The sequence below is a fragment of the Pinus tabuliformis genome, chromosome 8, assembly GCF_031772625.1.
Source record: "Pinus tabuliformis cultivar Carrire ecotype Pingquan chromosome 8, CPIR1, whole genome shotgun sequence".
Taxonomy (NCBI): domain Eukaryota; kingdom Viridiplantae; phylum Streptophyta; class Pinopsida; order Pinales; family Pinaceae; genus Pinus; species Pinus tabuliformis.
Genome location: NC_142294.1, coordinates 892,655,360 through 892,677,016, shown reverse-complemented (window position 1 = coordinate 892,677,016; position 21,657 = coordinate 892,655,360). Strand labels below are relative to the sequence as shown.

Here is a 21,657-nt window from a genome sequence, read left to right as displayed (position 1 = left end):
GCTTTTCCTCCCAGTTTTTGCGGTTCATTGCAACAGTTTTGGTAATGATCCCCTCCAAAGTCTTGTTGGTTGATTCCACCTGCCCATTGGCCTGTGGATGGTAGGGGGCACTTTTCCTATGCTTTATCTGGTACTTGTCTGTGATGTCCTTCATGAGCTTGGAGGTGAATTGGGTACCTTGATCAGTGACAATTTCTCTTGGCACTCCATACCTCACAAAGATCTCCTCAAAAAGGAAATTGACGACTGTGTGTTCGGTTGCTCTTACCAGTGCTTTCGCTTCTGCCCACTTTGTGACATAATCAGTACACACTAAGATGTACTTCTTACCATTAGAGGCTGGGTTGATCGGTCCTATGAAGTCCAGAGCCCACTTATCAAATGGTTCTAAGTGAACTTGGGGCTGAAGGGGCATCTGATCGGTAGCTGTGGGTCTGCCCATCCTTTGGCAGCTGTCACAACTCTTTACATACTTCTTGGCATCCTTGAAAATGGATGGCCAATAGTATCCAAGAGTAAGAACTTTGAAGGCTGTCCGCTTCGCTGCAAAATGCCCACCACACGGTTCATCATGGCAAGATTTTAAAATGTCAATTACCTCATCATTTCGGACACATCTCCTAATGATCATATCAAAACCAGTGTAAAAGAGATCGCCATTAAGCCAAGAATATCTAACACTTTGTTTGATCAGTCTTTTCCTTTCCTTTGCAGTGAAATGTGGAGGTGTCCTACCTGTAGACAAGTAATTAGCTAAATCAGCAAACCAAGGAGTTACTATGGAAATTGCGAATAAGTGCTCATCCGGAAAAGAGTCCTCAACAGGAACAATCTCACCTGGATTCTGCAGTCTAGAGAGGAAATTTGCCACCTGGTTTTCTTTGCCTGGTCTATCTAACACTGTGATGTTAAATTCTTGCAGCAATAGTAACCATCTGGTAACTCTGCCACTAGTTATTGGTTTATTCATGAGATGTCGAATGGCAGAGTGATCAGTATGTACAAAGACTTCATAACCAGTTATGTAATGGCGAAATTTATTCACAGCATAAATGATGGCAAGTGGTTCCTTCTCTGTAACTGTATAGTTTAGCTCGGCAGGTGTGAGATTTTTACTAATGAAATAAATTGCATATGTACAAGATTCTTCTTTTTGGCCTAAGCATGCACCTATGGCAGTGTCAGATGCATCGGTAAAAATATGAAATGGTAAACTCCAATTAGGCCCTCTCAGGACTGGTGCAGTAGATAGTTTCTTCTTAAGTTGTTCAAATGCATGTTGGCAGTTCTCAATCCAATTAAAAAGTACATCTTTGGCAAGAAGTTTAAACAAAGGTAAGGCTATCTTGCTAAAATGTTCAATGAATCTGCGGTAATAGCTAGCATACCCGAGAAAACTTCTTACCTCTCTCTGGTTCTGTGGAATAGGAAAATCAGCAATAATCTGGACCTTGGCTGGGTCAACCTGGATGCCTTGAAAAGAGATATAATGGCCCAACACTATCCCTTCATTTAGCATCATGAAGCACTTTTCGTTGCTGAGGGACAGGTTAGCTTCAATACACCTTTTCAAAACTCTTTCTAGATTTTCTAATGCATGTTCAAAAGAATTGCCATATACTGAAAAATCATCCATATACACTTCAACACAATCATGAATCAAATCAGCAAAGATAGCTAACACAGCTCGCTGAAATGTAGCTGGAGCGTTACAAAGTCCAAATGGCAAAACATTGTAGGCATAGGTGCCCCATGGACAGGTGAAGGTGGTTTTTTCCTGGTCTTCAGAGGCAATCCGTATCTGGTTGTAGCCACTGAAACCGTCAAGAAAGGAAAATGATGATTTGCCGGCTAGGGTGTCTAACACTTGGTCAATGAATGGCAGAGGGAAGTAGTCTTTGAGCGTGGCTTTGTTTAGCTGTCTGTAGTCAACACAGATACGCCACTTGCCATTCTTCTTAGGCACAATAACCAATGGGGATACCCACTGACTGTCAGAAATAGGATATATAAAGTTGACTCTCAAGAGTTTTTGCAACTCCTCTCTGACAATGTCTTGGAGCATGGGGTTCATTCTTCGTTGTGGTTGCCTCACCGGTTTAATGGTGCTGTCAGTGTAAATGTGGTGAGTGCATGTGTCGGGGTGAATCCCATGCATGTCAGTATAATCCCCTGCAACGGCGCCAAAATGTAGTGGTTCTAGCTAGGGTACTAGACTAGACTCTATATTTAATATCGGCCGAGGTGCGTAAGCTTAGAGGCGTGGTCTAAAATATATAGACATAAAGAATTACCGCCCAGGTGATTATGAGGTAAATTGCAAGGCTTCTTTACGGAAGACCGTGATATGCAGCCTATCCTTCACACACCTAGATTGCCCTACTGATGTACTTGACTACAATGCTGGTTATGAAATGCATCTATCAAAGCAACCCATGAATCTAAGTCCTGTGTATGACTGTGGCAATGATTCTAACCTCCTTACAGAGGTATCACTCAGAAAACCTTTGCTTGGTAAACACACACAGCATGCAAGATATTTACACTATTAAACTATATAAAAAGAGCATAAATGATCTATAAACTGAAACAGAGTTTATAAGCATGCATCTATAAGTCGCACAAGGACCAAATCCCTTACAAGATTCTCGTTCCAGATCTTAATGCTGACCATTCAACATAACAATAAACCCTTCAGATGCGCACACCATATACATGTAATGAAACTCAAAACATAAAGGAATCGAAAGCTTATATGACTGCAACCCGTATGCTATGTGAATCAACAGTTATGTAAATCGAAACTATGATGCAACCTGTGTGATACATAAATCGAATTCAATACAACGTTGTGCAAACATACAAATCGAATCTAATACAACGCTGTGCAAATATATAAGGACTGAAATGTAACAAAATGAAGAGCAGTATACCAAACGAAGAACGCAGGGCCCGTCCGCGCCTAAGGATATACTGACTACCACCGTTCAGCAATCAACCAATGCAAAAGAGTATACACACGTTGTGACTGTAAATGGTTCTGTGTATTAACTAAAACTCTGTTCTGAGCAAATGTTTCAACAACTGATTAACCTTCAAAACATTGAACTAACTGTATTTACACATGCGTACATACAGCCATGTCATCGATGCAGTGAATGTACATAGTGTTGTTGCCGCGTTTATTACATAGCTTTTTCAAAATGTTTCCATACCATAAGTTTCAAAAAGAACAAAAATCAAAATGAAAATAGAATGATGCTGTTGCTGCTTTTATGCGCCAGAGTACCCTGCTTTGACTGAAGTTGACCGCATGCATAGAAGGCTCGATTTGGATGGGAGATAGGTGTTTGTCCATCCTTGGACATTCCAATTTTCGCCCATTCTTTTCGTTCTCGCTCATCCGCTGCGCCACATGTCAAACGGTAAACTCATTACAGGTTGTGGGTACTTCCTGTAGTCATGTCATCAAAAACCTCTAATTCTGGAACATAAAACCCCTAAATTAATTTCTATGCAATTTAATAACTATAGAACAATTAATAATCAATATTCAAGGATTTTGAGGGAAATATGATGAAAATGTATGGAGAAATGATATGTTTTTGGGAAGGAAAAAGGGTCTTAGGATGATACCAACACAGATGTTGTAGTTGCAGTAGCAACAGATGAGAGGGAGTTGCAGTGCAAATGCAGTGTTGGCAATAGTATGGCAGTGTCAGCAGCAGCATAGATGCAGCGTATGTCAGAGTTGCGCAATTGTTGGTGGGCAGTATGGCCAGACATCAACAGCATAACAGAAGATGATGCAAAGACAGGGTGTTGTTACAGGGTGCGCAATAGCACTAGAACACGTTCCTCGCTAAGAAGGAGTGTTAGTTTTTGTAGCATCGGATGTGTTCTAGCCTTGAAATTTTGTGGAGAGGCTAGAATACATGACATCTCCAAAACCCAGAAATCGTTTCTAGAAATTCCGCCGCGAGCTATAATATGTAAGAGTCACTATAATGGTGTGAGCCAGAGAATATGTAGGAGCCACAGTTATGAGCTATTGTAACTCATTGTGAGCCTCAGAGCTAAATAATCAAGCCATTGTAATATGATCCAATAATTCGAGCCACAGAACTATACGAGCCATTATAATAGATCAAATCATTTTCCAAAGATGAGAGCTTATTTTTCTGCCAAAATGAGCCACAACAATTGGCTATTTATAGTAGATCATGCATATTAAGGGACATGTCCCTTGGGGCAGGCCAACTTGAAGCTTGGAGGGAAAACACTTAAATTTGAATTATCATTAAATATACTTTCACATGATTTGAAGATCACTTGCCCAAGTGGATTCGGGCCACATTAAATAAGAGAAGAGTCAAACCAATTAATAATTTTATTTTATTTACTTTGAATACATCTTAGGGGCAAGATGGGCTTCTATTGGGTCTTAGGGTTTCTATAGGGAAATTCGTCCCATAGCTGCCCCAATTTTCAACACAGTGGCCCCCTCTTAAGTACAATGGCTCTTGCACTTGAGCATTTGGACTTTATCTCGAGAGATGCAAGATTTTGCTATAACATCCATAATTCTTTATTTTTCGAATGCTTATAGGTACATACATAGGTATTAGCACGATTGCTTCTATAAGTGGCACAACAAGTTCATACTTAATAAATATTTGGTGCATTGCAACATTCATACTAAATAGTATATACTACACTATTGCTACATCTTATATATTAAGCACACTTGTTCAACATTTAACTTGATTAAAATCTAACTTAGAGTCAAAGCAGAGTCGATATACTATAATCCCAATGTTTCTTTATATCTTATGTGATTTCCCAACTAAGAGAGGTGCACCTAATTTAATGAACAACTGATTTTATATGTTATGTGAAGAGATATGAATGGCATCGAATCATCCCTAGTCATTGTCATATAATATAAATAAACTCTAGGTGTAGGACTTCTTTGTATCAAATTCCTTTTCTCTTGAATTATTTATTCATACTAGGAATTCGATGAATGAAAAATAAGCCTACAGCTTTACATAACAAGCACATTGCCCATGCCTCCATTGTTTGATATGATGTTCCAAGAAAGATTTGAAATGGATGCATGCATGAAAATGAATTAAAATGAATACAAAATTATATACCTACCGCACTCCATAATGTACAGCACGATGCTGAGGATGACCTGAAATCCCATAGTCATCAAAAGTGATTATCTGACATCCAAGAAAAGAAGGAGAAAATATGAGATGAAATACAGTTGTCATATGTGTAAAGAAAGCATCAATGTTTCCAAAGTGAAGACAACATATCAAGGTGACTTGATAATCAACTGGATATAGGTGGTCTATATGTGAAAAGAACCAATATAGAAACTCATGATAAGATGGGCTTCAAAATTCTAATTTCTACAAGTATAAAATTTGCTGAATCTAATATGCGGACTTTTTATTTAAAAAGGGATTTAATTGCAGTTCTCATTTTGAAAAGGGTACAGTTCATTCGAACTAAAAGGATTTTCATTGCCAAAAGCATACAGTTGTATATCCCATTGCTAATTTGGGTTTTTCCCGTGACAGGCCAAAAATGAGACAGTTCTACATAGGGTGTGCCAATGAAAATCTATGGCTGATTGTTTTAAGAAAGTATACAAGCTTAAATAACTTTAAAATTAAATTAATAAGCTTTTCTCACGGAACAAATCTCAAAAAACTAGTTGAAGATTTGAGATAAAATCTCCACCTATTACAATAATAGGAAATAAGTGGCAAAAACAAACCACAATAATATTTGGCCCATGGTAGTTTCATACAAAACAAATGATGGAGAGAAAATACAATGTACTCAAAAACCCTATCATTCTGATGCAGGAACCAAGCCATCACATATTTATAAGTACGTATGAGCAGAGAACCATTATTGAAATAATAGGGTTTTCCTCTCTTTTCTAGAAGACAATGCATGTTACATTTCACTGTATGAGCTTTCACATTGTAATTTTCATCATATTTGATGGGGTTTGAAGCTGGTACCCATGAAGCATTTGGATGAATTTGAGGATACACACCTTCATGGAGAATATTCTCTTTTTCGGAATGGATTTTTTGTTGGAGATCTTCAAAGGAGGAGATTCACTTCTCTATGGTAAGTGGTCATGATCGATGGTCATCTAGTGGTTTAGTGCTACTTTCATACCTTTGCTTGATGGATAACTCTCTTGACATATGTATGCTTGCCACTTTATGTGTCATATATTTTGAAACATCCTAGTGAGTATGTATGAGGATGCTATGATATTGGCTTGTGTTAATTTTGGTATGTTCTATGCTTAGAGCAATTTACTTCAATTTTTCATATTAGCCCAATATCAATTCCAGATTAGCAATTACGTCAGCATGATAGTAAAGTGTGGATAGAACATAAACATAAATAACAGAAGACAAGAGGACACAAGATGTGGCACCAGCTGGCAGCAGGGACAAACCCCAATGTGGGGAAACCCTTAATCAATTCTTCTTATATTCTTCAATAGTTCAGCAGAGAGAGAGATATTACAAATACATAAATCTGAGATTTTATGACAGCAGAAGAAGGACTATCATTCTACTACTGATGTCATTTCAGAGATGCAGTCCTGAATTCCCTTGACAGTCTTAACCAATAAGAGTGCTGAACTTTGAAGTAGATCATCAAAGTAGAAGCCCTTCATACTGCTGCACCAATCCACTGATGACAAGCTGCTCCTGCAATTCCGATTAGGGCATAATATGCAGCCCTAAACTCCATTGCTATGTGATATGTAGCTGAACTGATGAGGGCACTAATCTCAATGAATCAGCTCTTAATAAACCCTTGCTATGATGCTATGGCCTATGGCCTAGCACATAGCAATGCTGAAGTAAAGAATCACACACCAAGGAGCAGACTTCAACACTTTCTTTTACAGTAAAGCTGTGGCTTATCAAACAGTCCTTAGGGCATGATTATACCAGCTCCCTTCATCACATAGTTACCTACAGCAAACATGTATTAATGCTGTGATAAGATATTTCCTTACAGCCACCTTTGCTGTGAACATAGCTGTCAATGAGTGCTTCTTTAGGACTACATCAGGCTGAGTATAAGGACCTCCATTAACAGCATTTTAGAGCTTCATCTGAACCATGTATAACAGAAGATTAGGATCCTTAATAAATGCGGATTAGGGCTTACTCCTAGATCTTGGTACAGCCTCCTACATACAGCATAAGAAGCCTCCCCCTTACTGCAGCTAGCTGTGAGTATAGGCCTTACCTTGACTGTGGCTAGGGCCTCTTGACAGCGGATGGAAGGTGATTTACAGACCTGCGTTTAGGGCTCCTTTAGAGCTTGACTTGACAGCAGATGAAGGGTCCCATAGACTGCGGATTAGAGAACCCTTTTAGGCTGTGAATTGTAGCTCCCTTAGACTGCGTTTAGGGCTAGGGTTCTTCTCTAGGATAGTGACCAGATCTCTGCGGCTAAGGCTCTTCCTTACTGCGGCTAGGGTTAGGATAGATTCCTCCCTTTAGGACCGCATCTAGCTGTGAATAAAACCCTTCTTCCTCTGTGGCTATGGTCTCCTTTAGAACAACGTAAGGGCTTCTCTATTAGACCTCTCCTTCCATCAAAACACAAACAAAATGGAGTGAGAGATCACAAGAGATGAGTGACTCAAATGACTTGCAAGTCACCTCTATTTATAGTAAAACGTTGAGGATAAGTTGGGTAATTTGGTTGCCGGCCGACCTTGACGAAATGTCACATAACACAAATAAATTCATATCTCCATGAATACATGTCGGAATCAGATGATCTTTAGATCAATCCTACACCTCTCGACAAGAGGAATCCAAGAAAAATATCAGCTGCCATAAATAAGAAGACCCACATGGAGTTTGGCCCTAGTTGCCAATTTTAACAGCTTGTCACTAGGTAGGGTTGTTCTACATGGCCACCTTTTGTTGAATGTGTAGTGGGAACATACGTAATGTATCACTAGAAGCTAGAACTTCTCTTATGTTTCTTTCATGTTAGAAGTGGTGTGGTAAAATATACTTTTCCTTGGTGTGATTTCGCTAGATGATATAACATTGTAACCAATGTTGCGAAAATCACGATCGGAATTAAATTGGCGAGGGTCTGAAATCGGAAAAAATTGTAAATATCGGGATAAAATCAGTAAAAATCGGCAAAAAATCGACAAAAAACAAAAAATAAAAAATCAAGATTTTTTCAAAATGAAAAAATCGTGATTTTCGCAACATTGATTGTAACATTTCTACACATCATCTAAGGGGGGATGTCTATTTGTCAATGTAAGTACCCTTGTTGATGTGTATCATTTCCTAACTTTGAGTTGAAGGGAGGTACTACATATGCTTTCATAGTGACCTAACCTTTCCTAAAGCTTAGTGACATAGTAATCAATTGGTGGTGGGTGTACCGCAGGTTCATGCCTAAGTTGAGCCTATTGTTGTATTATTATCTTGGAATGATGGTGGGTCTTTGCTAGGTAGTAAAACTTATTTTGCATGGTACAACACTTTGATCAAGCATATCCCTTCACTGACACACATATTGAGGCAGATCACATATTTTATTGTTATTTTGCTTGAGTGGAGGGGTCGTCCCCTTGGACTGTTGAAGAAAGTGTAACTAGGTTCGGTCTTCATAATGCCATGATCTTTGTGATTGATGTAATTAAAGGAAATAAATTATTACTTTTTGTAATCTTGCTACATGGGTTTCATGAGCAAGAGGTGTCACTAGGTGAAAGACGACTTCTTGATGTCTTTACGAATTATTTATATGTCAAAGAGTCATGTCATGTGTGTAGAAACTCTTCATGAGTTCATGTAAATATGTACAAGTCTTCAAAGTTGTCTAATAGCCCTCCAAGACCAAGATCAATGCCTCAAAACAAGCCTTCCGAAGTTTGCAAGCAAAGCAATAAGGAGATGATCATGTCAGCTCAAATAAATGTTTTAAATATATATAATTATGTCATGTCGGATTGAAATAATAGACACGTCGGTTCAAAAGTTGATGTCGGCTTGCATATATGAGATGACTACTATAAATACCCTGTTGGGGTATCCGCAAAGTGGAAGGACAGAACTCACATAGAGGTGAAGCCGTAGTGAAGATATGAAGCCACAGAGAGTCGCAGTCATGAAGAGGAGCCGTAGTCACGAAGAAGAGGAGTCGTAGTCATGAAGAAGGAAGCCATAGTCATGAAGAGGGAGCCGCAGTTATAAAGAGAGGAGATGCAGTAGGGTTTGAGTGCACCTAGTTTGGGTTTTAGGTGCAGTCACAACCTCGATGCATGGAGCAGTGAACGATGTCACCATACCTAAGATCTGAAGGTGGTAACCTCGCATGGAGAAAGCAGCAAAGTAGTCTGGGCATGTCACTATCTCTGTCTCAGCATTCTACAGTCTCGGCATACCAATGATATCCTTGTAGCAGTCTCGGTGATAAACACAATGGATCAACATTTTTGGTTAAAGAGAAATACAGTGATATAAAATTTCAGTGAGATGGGTATCATGATCCTAGTCTCAAATGTGGAGACTAAAAAGAAACGTTACCACAGTCTCGATGGACTTATCTCTCAACAGTCCTTGTATATATATGATGAAAAGGAGCTCAGATCCCTCACTGTCTTTGTGTATTCTCACTGTCTCGGAATAAGGTTCCCCTGTTGTAATCACGGTCTAGAAATACACTCTTGACATGCTCACAATTAATGTGATGATAATCTTAGCTAAAGTACAGTGATGAAGATCAAGCTCTCAGTGCATTGATGAAAGTATAGAGATCACAGTGGAGATCTCAATAGATCTTGTTGATATGGTAAAGAAGCAACAGTGAAGATCTCAGTGATGATGTAATAGCTTCAATGATGCAGCAATGAGGATGATCTTAGCAGTGACTGAAAGGAGGTTTGGTATCTTGGTCTTGGAGAGGCAAAATGTGTCAAGGGTCATGGTCTTGGTATTCGTCAATGGAATCTCTATAAGAAGAATTTACGCATGGGTTTTCCTCTCCAAGAGGGAGAGGTTTTGGCCCTGGCAGAAAGCCAAAACATTTGTGTTCTTGTCTCTTTTGTTTTTGGTAGCAGTTTGATGAAGTAATCAAATACACTAATAATGAATGGAACCTCTAACTATGATAAATTGTTTAAATACTTCACAAATTGTTATCATGTAACGAAGAATCAAGCTAATGTCTACATGCCCTAGATTTTTCAACATGGTATCAGAGGAATTAGTTCAATTTTGTTGACTTGATGAGTGATCTAATCTATTTTCACAAGTTTCAAAAAGTTCTAGACACCTTGGAGCAAATTTTATTATTTATAGAGGAAGTGATTGCACAGCGGAGAAAGCACCCATGGAGAATCTTCTATTTTGGGAAGTTGTTGAACATCCCAAGACCATTGACCAAGCCTTGCATGTGGAGCACCCTACTTTAGTTCAAGTGTGAGGGGGTTGGCACACTTTTCTAGGGAACATCTATGGAGTTAGTTGAGCATTGGTTATTATATTGTTGGTGATTCCTTCCTTATACATTGTTAGAGGGTTGTCATGCATTGGAAGTTGTGCTTGAAGTTCATTAGAAGCATGCCCTTGCTCTAGTAAAGTTTGACATATGGTCAGCCGGTTCTCTTCTTTGTGGAGCACCTAGCTTGCACATGCATTCATTGGAGTGCCCACCTTCGGATTCATACTTGTGGTTAACTTCTTCTTCACGGAAGATTATTATTTCACACATATTTATGCACCTTGTGGACCACATTTGATATTTTGAGGTAATTTAGGAGCACTCTCCTAAGGAGAATATTAAATTTTTTTCTTCACTCATTCATCTTGGAGGACACACTTAGTGATTTATTCAAGGTGGACCATGGAGCACATTCTCCTATGTCATGGCGTATATTTAATGTATTCTTGAGCATGCATCTTGGAGGGTGCACTTCAATCGGATTATTATAGAATTGGCTGACGGATTGAGGCAGTCCTTGTTGTTGAATTTGTAACTATGGTCGGTCTTCATAATGTACATTTGGTCACTTGATGTAATTGTATTTATCATTGTAAAGCATATTTATAAATGCTTGAGTCAAAAGAAAATTTATTTTGAGTCAAAGTCCCATTGTGACTTTTTAAAGATGAAAATTTGAATTTTTGAAATGTAAATTTTGGCTCCAAAAGTGACAAGTCAGCTTCCCTCCAAGTCAAGTTGGCCTTGGCCAAAAGACACGTCCATTCACCCAAGACAGACTTCTATATAAAGCCAGCTCGACCTCCTCCATTTGGGCATTCGCATTCTCTCACCCAAGATAGTTTCTAAGCAAGCAAGCGAAGGACAAGAAGGACGAAGAAGGATCTCTCCATGGCTATCAACTATTTATGTATCGCATTCATTTGATTTCCATGGTCTTTATTAACTAAGTTAGCTCCTTGATGGGGTCACATGCTACTTCCTTAACTTCTGATTTATTCTTTGAAAGACTTTCCTGAAGCTCACCCATATTTCTCTATCTTCTCAACCAAGATTTGGGCACCCTTCAAAGTTGCAGGTTCCTTTCCCCTTAACTCAAATGATATATGTATATTGAATGCATCAATATAAATAACGAGAATAGACTTTGTAATATCCCCGAATTCTTGAACACAGAGACAAGATTTTTGCTCGCCTAACACTTCCATTAGGCTAGCTAGAAGGAGAAAATTACTAAGGGGACTAAGGCGTTTTGCCCGACACTCTTGATATTATTATTAGTATTATTATTAAAAGGAGCAAAATTATTATTATTAAAGGGACAGATATTATTGAATAAAAAGGGGTAAAAGTCACTTAGAAAATAAGTGACTTAATCAATTAAATGATTAAAAAGGGGAGATATCTTGAAGGTTGGAGAAGGTCCGGCAAAAGCTTATAAAAGGAGGGAGGAAATCATTTTGGAGTATTCCATCTTATGACTTCTCATTGTCGTTTGGATTGGAGCTCAAGAGAGTTCCAACATCGAGGGTTTCAAGCGAAATCCTCACACTCGTTTCAATGGATTTCATTGCCACCATAGCTAGCTACCATCCAATTTCGGTGGACAATATTGCCAACCTAGTTGGATTATCTCAAGAGATTACTTTTGAAGATCTAATCGAGTTTTGATTGTAGGCAATCTTCAGCACCAAGGAGTGTATTTGTTATTTGCAGGAGGACGAATTCATATTTTCCAAAGAGGCCAAGTTTGCCCTTTTAGGAGGTGTTGGCTTGAGGGGGGCTGACCCAGGTTCAGCATTAATGAGCCAAACAAATCCCTACACTACTGGCCCTTTCGGCATCAACCTGCGGAGCACGGACCGAAGTCTCACCCGAAGCAGTATGGGGGGATGCTGGAACCAAGTTTCCACACCCTAAGAAGGTTGTGATGTCATTTGATTTCTTTTATCCCTGCCTTGGCGCAGGTGGTCTCACTCTAGAGCTTGCAAGACAAATCCTATATTCTGGTCCTCAATACCTTCGCGAAAGTATATAGTCGACCTTCGCGCAACCCTAACCTGTGGCTCAAGTACTTTTGCGCTGGTAAGGCAGTGTGCCGTGCAGATTCCTTAATTATCCTAAGTGATTTGCTTATCTTGTCAAATACTTGAAGTTATCACCGCGTAAGCAGGTATTCGTAATTGCGTTCAATTATTCTAAGTAATTGCATTCATTCACACATCATATAAGCATAAGAAAGGAAATTCATACACAAAATATCCAAACCCATCAACAAAACAAATACACAAAAATTGCATAATAACTCATTTTATTAATATCTCCCAAGTGTTCCAGACTCTGTCCACCATGCGCACACAGTTGCATGGGTCCGCACACTTAGCTGCAGACTTCTACCCTAAGCCCCTGCGCACTCAGCTGCAAAGCCTCTATCTACACTAAGACCCAAGACTTAAACTTCTTCTTCAGAGCTATCACTCTATGCCATTCTATTGATTGATTGATCTCTTGATTACTTAGAGCTTAGCTCTTTTTATACAATCCCATGGTCCGCGGACCATGGGTAGGTCTCTTACAGCCGACTTTACTTTACAAAACTAAGGGCGGACTACCCTTTTTGACACATAACACCTTCGTGCTCCACGACCACAAAATGCGGAGTCTTTACAATTATATTACAAAAATTGACTTAACATGGACCTTTAGCCCAAAAACTGCCCTTGGGGGATACCGCTCCCAACAGGTCCCCAACACAAACATCATGACTCGCCCTCGAGTCACTCTGTAGGCGCAGAGATCTTTGCGCCTAGCCCGTCCAGCTCGACCTTGATGACTGCAACTTCGGTTGTGCACTGAGCTGCTGCCTGCTTCGCATCTTCAACTGTTTTCTCGGTTACTGCCCCTGCGCTGTCAACCTGAAGCTGTTGTTGCATCACTTGCAGAGTTGCAAGCTTGCCTTCAATGTTTCCTATGACTGCGTAAGCTTCCTCCAGCCAGGGCTTTAGTCGCGCCTTCAGCACTGCTTCCTTGTGTAGCGCTGCGTCCACCTGTTCCTTCAGCTGCTTGGCTTCCTACAGCTTAGCTAACCTCTGTGTCAGTGCGACGGTTCGCACTATGCCCTTAACTTCATCATAGCGTTGTTGGAGTTCGCGCGCTTCTGTCTCTAGCCTTTGGATGTTTGGGTCCTCCTGCAAGTTGGTCAAGACCTCAAACGATTGTTCGAACAACTATGTGCAATCTGCTACTGCACTCTCCACCGCTGCGACTGCTTCTGTGACAGCGGTCACCCGCTGTTCCTTTACCTCTGGCGGTGTTGAAGGTTGGGCCCTCAACTGGAGCTCTGCCATCTCTAGGTTTAGCACCAATTGAACCCGCGCCATCTCTGTCCAAGTGTCACACACCCCTGTGGCCGATTTGCGGATGCGTACCTCGACTGGCTCCTCCTCCGGAATGGTCAACTCTGGGACCATTCTGCATGCCTCCTCCACGACCTGTATGATCTTCTTGCTCCAATTGGTCACCTCAGCCTCAGCGACGATGGCAACATTCCTCTGTAGGGCCATCTGCTCGTTGTTTATCTTCTGTTCACTGATCACCTGGAGGGCGCGGTGCTCGCGGGCCCTCAACTCTAAAATTACTCCATCTTGCAAGAGGTGGAGTGCTTCGCGCAGAAGCGCTGCCAAGTTCAGTCCAACTCCTTTCAAAGCGCTGACAGTGGGCCTGTTAGCCTCATTTTTCGTGGTCAGTGCTCCATCTGGCAACACTATCGCACTGGAAGCCTTCGTAAACAGCATATCGGTAGCCTCTAATGTGCCGATAGCCAAGCTGGTGGACAGCGTACCAGCTTGGGACGCGTGGGTCTGCAACTCCTACAACCCGGTCTAGATGGCCCCTAAGATGATCTATTGTTGCTTCTCAAATTGTTGTAGGGCCTCCGCAGTGACATCTCTAACTGTGTCACCGATGTCATATAAGTCGCCCTCCGTCAGTGTGATAGGGTCCAGCGAGGTCTTGGTCGCCTTGAATTTCTTTCTGGACCCTCCCTTCTCCAGCTCTCTCAATCGTTTAATGCGAGCAGACGTCTCCTGAGGGTCTGCGTCATGCTGCTCTGTGTCCTCCTCTTTGGTCTCAGGTGAAGGCGACTGCGCGCCTTTGTCAAAGCCCCGCTCTGCGCCACCTGTCTATTTTCCTGCCTCCTTTCTTGCCTGTTCCGCCTGGGCCTTCTCAGTGGCCTCCTTTTTCCTCTTTTCAACCAGCTGCGCCATCTTTAGCTTGACCTCTTCCTTCTTCTTTTGTGCGACAGACTTGCTTCCACCCACTGCAAAGTCCGTGGTAGTGCGCCACTCTGCCGACCATTTATCAAGCACCGCATCGATGGCATCATCTGTGGCTAGGTATGGCAAATCGTACCACTTCTGTGCAGGGTCCTTCCGCGCCTTGATTGATATCCGATGGAAATCAGCTTTAAATTCGACATAGCTCTGCAGGTTAGCATATACTGTGGGCAACAATCGCAGCTTGCAATTGATGGCCATCCTGATATTCATTTCCATCAAGATCCAGAAGATCTTGTTGTCCCGAACACGCTCCGCGTCCTTGGTCGCCCACAGCGAAGCGTACTTCGCTGCTTCAAGAAGGTCTAGCGCGACCGAGGGGAATTGGCTCTCCTCTGTAGCTCCAACGCCACTAGCACAATCAATAGCAAGAGCCACACGTAGTGGAAGGTCTTGCTTTGCTCTTGCGCTTCGCGGCAATTCACCAGGAACTCTCTGCGAAGGTAGTCCGACCAGTTAAACTGGACTCCTTCTGCGCACTGTTGTGCGAGCGCGACGACAGGTGTCAACACCTCATCGGCGCGGCACTTCCGCATCACCTTCCCTGCAAGGATCTACGTTGCCACCTTCACAGCGGGGTCGCAGATGCTGGAGATAGCATACCTACGCGGCTTCTTCACCAGTTTGAACTTTTCTTTCATTGATTCTGCGAGCACCTGCTCGCCACCCTTGCCGCCAAATATCATAGCTGGATTTTCACCTGTATATGGCAGGCACGTTATTTTGTGAATCAACATATCGGTGATGGGTATCGGCTCCTCCAGCCATAGACACCCATCATGCACCAAGCACAGCAGCTGCTTGATGACCAACACTGTCACCGGGGTGCAGTTATAAAGCGGCACCCAAAGCAGGTTGAGTAAGCCTGCCTTCTCTACCCCTCTGAGCCACTTCCGCGGCTCCAATGTAGTCATCCCCGTATTCGTGTCTATGATGCAGCGCATCAGCTATTTGGTCGCATGTGGGAACTTCTTGTGGTCCGCCAAGTCCCAGTCTTCGAGCTTCAATATTGGCACCTGTGCCAAACGCGAACCGTTAAAAGCAATTTCATCTAGTAGCAGAGAGGTTTGCAGGGGAGTCTTACTTTCATCAATGTCCTTTGGGACCTTGGACTTAGGCTTGCGGAGAAACATACTCCAACAACTGTGTAATAAGGTCTGCGCCCTGGGCTTCAACCTCCTCTATTTCCACTCCCACATCCACATCGTCCATGGGGATGTCTTCGATATCCTCCTCTTCTGGTTTTAGGTTTATAGCCTTGCCTCTCTCCTAGGCAGTGGGCTTTGGTGGGTTTGGTCTTGGTGACGCGCGCACCGGTATGAAAAATTGCTTGCCCTTCTTGTCCTTCATGGTCTCCTTGGTTGGGGTTGGCTTCGGTCTATGCGTTCTCGGGGATCTAGGGACCTCCGCCAATACATCGGCCACTTCTAAGGTAGCTACTTCGGACCCCATATCAATTTCCTGCACATTCCCCTCGGCTGCAACTCCTTCGGTGTTCATAGCTTTTGCGCGAGTTGACATGACGCTATTCACTAGTGCTTGTGTCTCCTTTGACAATTGTTCAAATGCCGGACTCGCTATCAGATCTTGAAAGAATTCACAGTTCATGTGCACCTGAAAGCGCAACAACTCAATTCTCAAAATGCCAAGTGTTTTTCGCTAGGCAGCGACTTGTAATTTATAGGGCATTTTGAATTCAAATCCGACCATTCCCCCAAAATCGGTTCATTAATGCCGGATTGGCGGCAGATTTTCAAGGATATAAGCCATAAATTTCGTCTTAAATGTCGGCTGCCCACTCCATTTGGCCTCACTTCTGCCGTCTTTTCATGAACAGTGACTTTAACGATCACTTTCCAACCGACCTGCGCAATTTCTCCCTGGGTAGCGCAGCTCCCTCCATGCTGTCGCGGACCCAATGACATGTCCTTGCTTCGCACCATCTTCCAATCGCGCAGCTCCCCAACCCAGGCAATGTAGTTTATAGTCCCACGCCTCCTTTCAAATGCCTGGAGCGCTAAGACTGTGCTACTTTCATTTAGTCACATGGCTGGGCTGCCGATGTATGGCTTCAAGCAACTGCCATTCACCTTTCCTAGGAAGGGTTCTCAATTTAATTTGACCAACTGTACTGCTCCTCCGTCAGTAATCATCTTAATAACATAAGGCCCTAACCAGTGCATCCTAAATTTCCCTGGAAATTTATCAAACTTACTATCATATAACAAAACCAGGTTATTTACCTTAAACGTGTGCAACTTGATGTGTCGATCATGCCATGCCTTTTTGCGCTGCTTTTGGACTTGCTGGTGAAATCCAGCCAAAAATCTTTCTTCTTCAAGCTCATCCAGCTGCACAAGCCTCTCCTCCAGGGCTCCGCAATCCGTCATACCTGTAAGCGCTGCTATGCGCAGACTAGGCACGATGTATTCCATAGGCATTACTGCTTCCACACCATAGACAAGCCTAAAAGGGGTTTGTCCAGTCAACTTCTTACATGTCGTTCGATAAGCCCACAGTACTGCAGGTATGCGTAGGTCCCAATCACTTCGTTGAGCATTGCAAACCTTGGTCAGTGCATTTTCGAGCACTTTGTTGAACACCTCCACTGTCCCGTTAGCCTGTGGGTGATAAGGTGTGCTCTTCTGGTGGTATACTTGAAATTCCTCCGTCAATGACGAAAGTGCATACCACGATCACTCATCAAGATCTTCGGACATCCAAATCACATCAGTACATGCTCAAATAGGAACTTCGCGGCAGTCGCACCTGTGCAATCCTTCACCGGCTGCGCTTCTGCCCAACGAGTCAAATACTCTGTCGCAGTGATAATGTACCTTGCTCCTGTCTTTCCTTGTGGCTGAATGGGTCCTACAAAATCTATCGCCCACTTCTCGAAGGGTTGCAACGTCATTTGTGGATTCAAAGGCATTTCATCCCTCCGCAATGGCCTTCGCGTTCTTTGACATACATCACATGCCTTGCAATATGCTTTTGAATCCTAATGAAGGGTTGGCCACCACAACCCTACGCGTAGAATCTTCTGCGCAGTTGCTCTCCTTGCATAATGTCCTCCTGCGACACCCCCATGAGCATCCACGAGGATGCTTCTTCTTTTGAACTCAAGTACATATCGTCGTAATATCTCATCAGTCCCCATCTTGTATAGATGCCCAGCAATGATAGAGAAATTGGTCGCGCACACCACTAATTCCTTCTTTTGCTGGACAGTGTATCCTTCTGGTGCAGTTCCTATTGTTAGGAAGTGTATTATATCCTCAAAATGACCATCTGCGACACGCACTGCAAATAGTTGCGCGTTAGGCAATCCTTCTTCTAAGTTAGTAGGTTCCTCCCTTGTTTCGATGCACGACAGATGGTCTGGTCCCACGTTCAATCGTCCAGGCTTCACAACAACTTCAAAATCGTACTCCTGGAACAATAAGAGCCATCTGCAAATTCTCCCCCCCAACACAGGCTTATTGACTAGGTACTTTAGCGCGGAGTGATCCGTATACATCTTAAAATGGCCTCCTAGCAAGTAGTGCCTATACTTCTGGAGCGCATACACCATAGCTAGCCCCTCGCGCTTAGTGGTGGAATATTTCTTCTCTGCTTTGGATAATCTGCGGCTTGCGAACGCGATAGGATGGTCCAATCCTTCTCCACCAGCCTATGTCAGTACTACTCCCAGCGCTATACATGACGCGTCGACATGTACATGAAACTCTTTCTTCCAGTCCGAGAAGACTAGAATCGGTGCAGTGACCATCTTTTCTTTAACGTGACATCCTTCTTGAACAATTTCTCCATAGGCGCAGTGATTTGGGCATAGCTTTTGATAAACTTTCTGTAATATCCCATATGTCCCAGAGTAGCGCGTAGCTGTTTCACACTCCTTGGCGCTTCCAAGTTCAATATCACCACGATCTTCACAGGGTCTACCATCAGTCCTTGTCTGCAAACCACATGCCCCAATAGCTTCCCAAAAGGAACACAAAACAGACACTTCTTGAAATTGAGCGTTATCTGGTAGTGTTGATTTGGGTTAGCATCAGATGTGCTCTAGCCACGAAATTTGGTGGAGAAGTTGAGGCACATGAGATCTGCAATACCCAAAAAGGGTTTGGGCAAATTCTAAACAGATCAGGAGATATTAAAATAATTAATATTTTTAATGGAGTCCCTAAGTTTAAACTTAGAGAAAATAAAATATTAATGTGTATTAATATGAATCTGTGTTAGAGTGGTCCAAAAAACATGGATCAAGCGAGATCTAATCTTAATCGTTGATTAGGGACTTAATCTCAGCCGTTGAATCGTCAACAAGAAAAGTATAAGAGGAGGCTTGAGGTCACTTGGAGATCACACCAGATGATCAGTCATTCTATTCTCTAGAGCGAGGTTTGCTAAGAGAGATAGAATCAGTGATCGGGAGAGCAGCTGAGGGGCATTGAGTATAGAGGAAAAGAGAAGGCAAAAATTGTGCCAAGAGAGCAGCGCAGCAGCCAAGGACGGTGACACAGAGCCAGCAAAGGCTCACGCAGAGGCAGCCAAGTGCTGCACAGAGCACCAGAGGGGCTAGCGTAGCTAAAACAACGGCTCGCAGAGCTGACGCAAGGCCCCCTGGGGCTGACGCAGGCCAAGAAAGGCTGACGCAGAGCCAGCGTGAGAAAGAGAAGGGCTGACGCAATCCAAATTGGGCAGACGCTGGGGTTGCAGGAGCAGTTTTGCGCTGAGGAGCTGCCAGAAGGGTTTTCCGGGGTTCCAGCCAGGAGATTTCTCTCAAACTGTGAGGTATAGCTGCTAAGGAAATTCTCTATTGGGTAGGCCAGTTACGGCACCTAGATTGTACACTGATATTGCTTAATAAGAAAACCCTCAGATAGTTGCACCGGTTTTCCCACATTGGGCTTTTCCGGGGACATTGGTCCAAAAATAATGGTGTCATGTGATGTGTTTGTTCTTGTTTCTTTTAGTTGCTGATCTGTAATATACTAATATGTTGAACATGCACTGGTGTTTATTTTCAGTATTTACTTTGTAAATAACTTGTTAAAGAAAAATTAACAAGTAGGTAGGAATAAATCAAAAAAAGTGCATGAAGGGTTTCTAAATTAAGTAAACTTAGAAACTTCAACATAGTATCAGAGCATGATTGCAAATCACAGGAGGACTAAAAGACATCAGTCGAGCGGAGCAATAGCAGCAGAAAATAGCTACCCCAAGGTGACAGAAGTTGTTTCTAGCAGCGCAAAAGCCAAGGAAGTGTGATGCAGAGCCAACCAGAGCCACGCAGAAGAAGTCGGGAACTGCGCAGAGCCTCAGAGAGGCCAGCGTTGCTGATGCAGAGGGCCAGAGGGCTGACGCAGGGCATCCCAGGGCTGACGCAAACCCATCCAGGGTGACGCAGAGGCAGCGTGAGGTAGAGAAGGGCTGACACAGTTCACAGAGAGGCAGTTGCTGGGGTCTAGAAGGCTACAGGAATATTGCAGAGTGGAGTTGGTGAGGCACTGTAGTCAGAACAGTACCTGACAGAGCAGGGCCAGAGGAGTTGTTACCGAGGGTTTCTAGCCGAGGAACCTGGATCAGCAGTGCAGTTGCACAAGACGATCAGAGTAGGGGGCATCTCGACAAGCGGTAAAAGGATTTCCAGGAGGGAAATCAGGACTCAAAGGGAGTCTAAAAGAGAACTTCAAGACGGGAAGCAGAGACTCAGAGGAGTCGAGCAGAGAACTTCCAGGAGGGAAGTAAAGGAGCATCATGGCACTACACGGGGTAAGAGACCAAGATAGGCTAGACGGAGCATCAAACTTCGCAGTCTGGAAGGCCAGAATCTTATCAGTGCTTGACAGAAATCATGTCAAGAACTTCGCCTTAAAGGTTATAGCTATCCCAGTCAACCCCAATGATAACGATAAGTACAAAGAGGCGATGGTGAGGGCCAAGTGCATTATCCTTGACGGGGTCAAGGATCATGTGGTACCACATATAGTCGAGAAGGAAATGGCACTTGAGATGTGGGAGGCTCTCAAGAACCTCTACCAGCATACTTCTGTTGAGAGAAGAATGCTGCTCGAGAACTAGACGGGGTCGTATCAGATGAAAAAGGGTCAATCGATTGACTCCTTCCTCAGAGGATTGAATGAGATACGAGATCAGTTGACTGCTATAGGAACAACACCGGATCAGGAGCTTATGGTGAGGACAACCCTGAATGTTGTCTCAGAAGAGTGGGAAGTGTTTGTCCAGAGCATCCTCGGCAGAGGGACTCTCCTAATTCAGCGACCTTATCCACTGTCACGTCGTCCCAATAGTCTCCAGTCTTCGCGAATTTAGGTTCTGCCTCTGTAACAATGTTCACTTGTTTCGTTTTCAACGGCGCGGTTATATCAGGGTTCTCAATCTGCGGTCCTTGAACCTCACGGTGACCTTCTGTTTCCGAAATGTTAATCTTCCATGGATCCTTGTCCTCTTCTTCAGCAGTTACATTATAACATTCCAGCGCGTGACTCAACTGAGTAGCCCATTCAGGCCAAGTCAAATCTAAAGGATCCTGCGGTATCTGTTGGTATCATCCTAAGACCCTTTTTCCTTCCCAAAAACATATCATTTCTCCATACATTTTCATCATATTTCCCTCAAAATCCTTGAATATTGATTATTAATTGTTCTATAGTTATTAAGTTGCATAGAAATTAATTTAGGGGTTTTATGTTCCAGAATTAGAGGTTTTTGATGACATGACTACAGGAAGTACCCACAACCTGTAATGAGTTTA

General features: G+C 42.8%; 1 protein-coding gene across 3 annotated transcripts in view; it reads right to left on the bottom strand.

Moving 5' to 3' along the window:
• LOC149238416 (uncharacterized) overlaps nt 1-21,657 on the bottom strand; it is a 335,656-nt gene that overhangs the window by 128,501 nt on the left and 185,498 nt on the right. The window contains exon 7 of one of the 3 annotated variants that reach the window (XM_089373034.1): nt 5,164-5,200. In XM_089373034.1, coding sequence (XP_089229160.1) covers nt 5,164-5,200 — 37 coding nt within the window. Of the gene's footprint in view, nt 1-5,159; nt 5,232-21,657 lie in introns of all 3 variants that reach the window. The other 2 variants (XM_089373036.1, XM_089373035.1) reach the window with 2 other exon arrangements.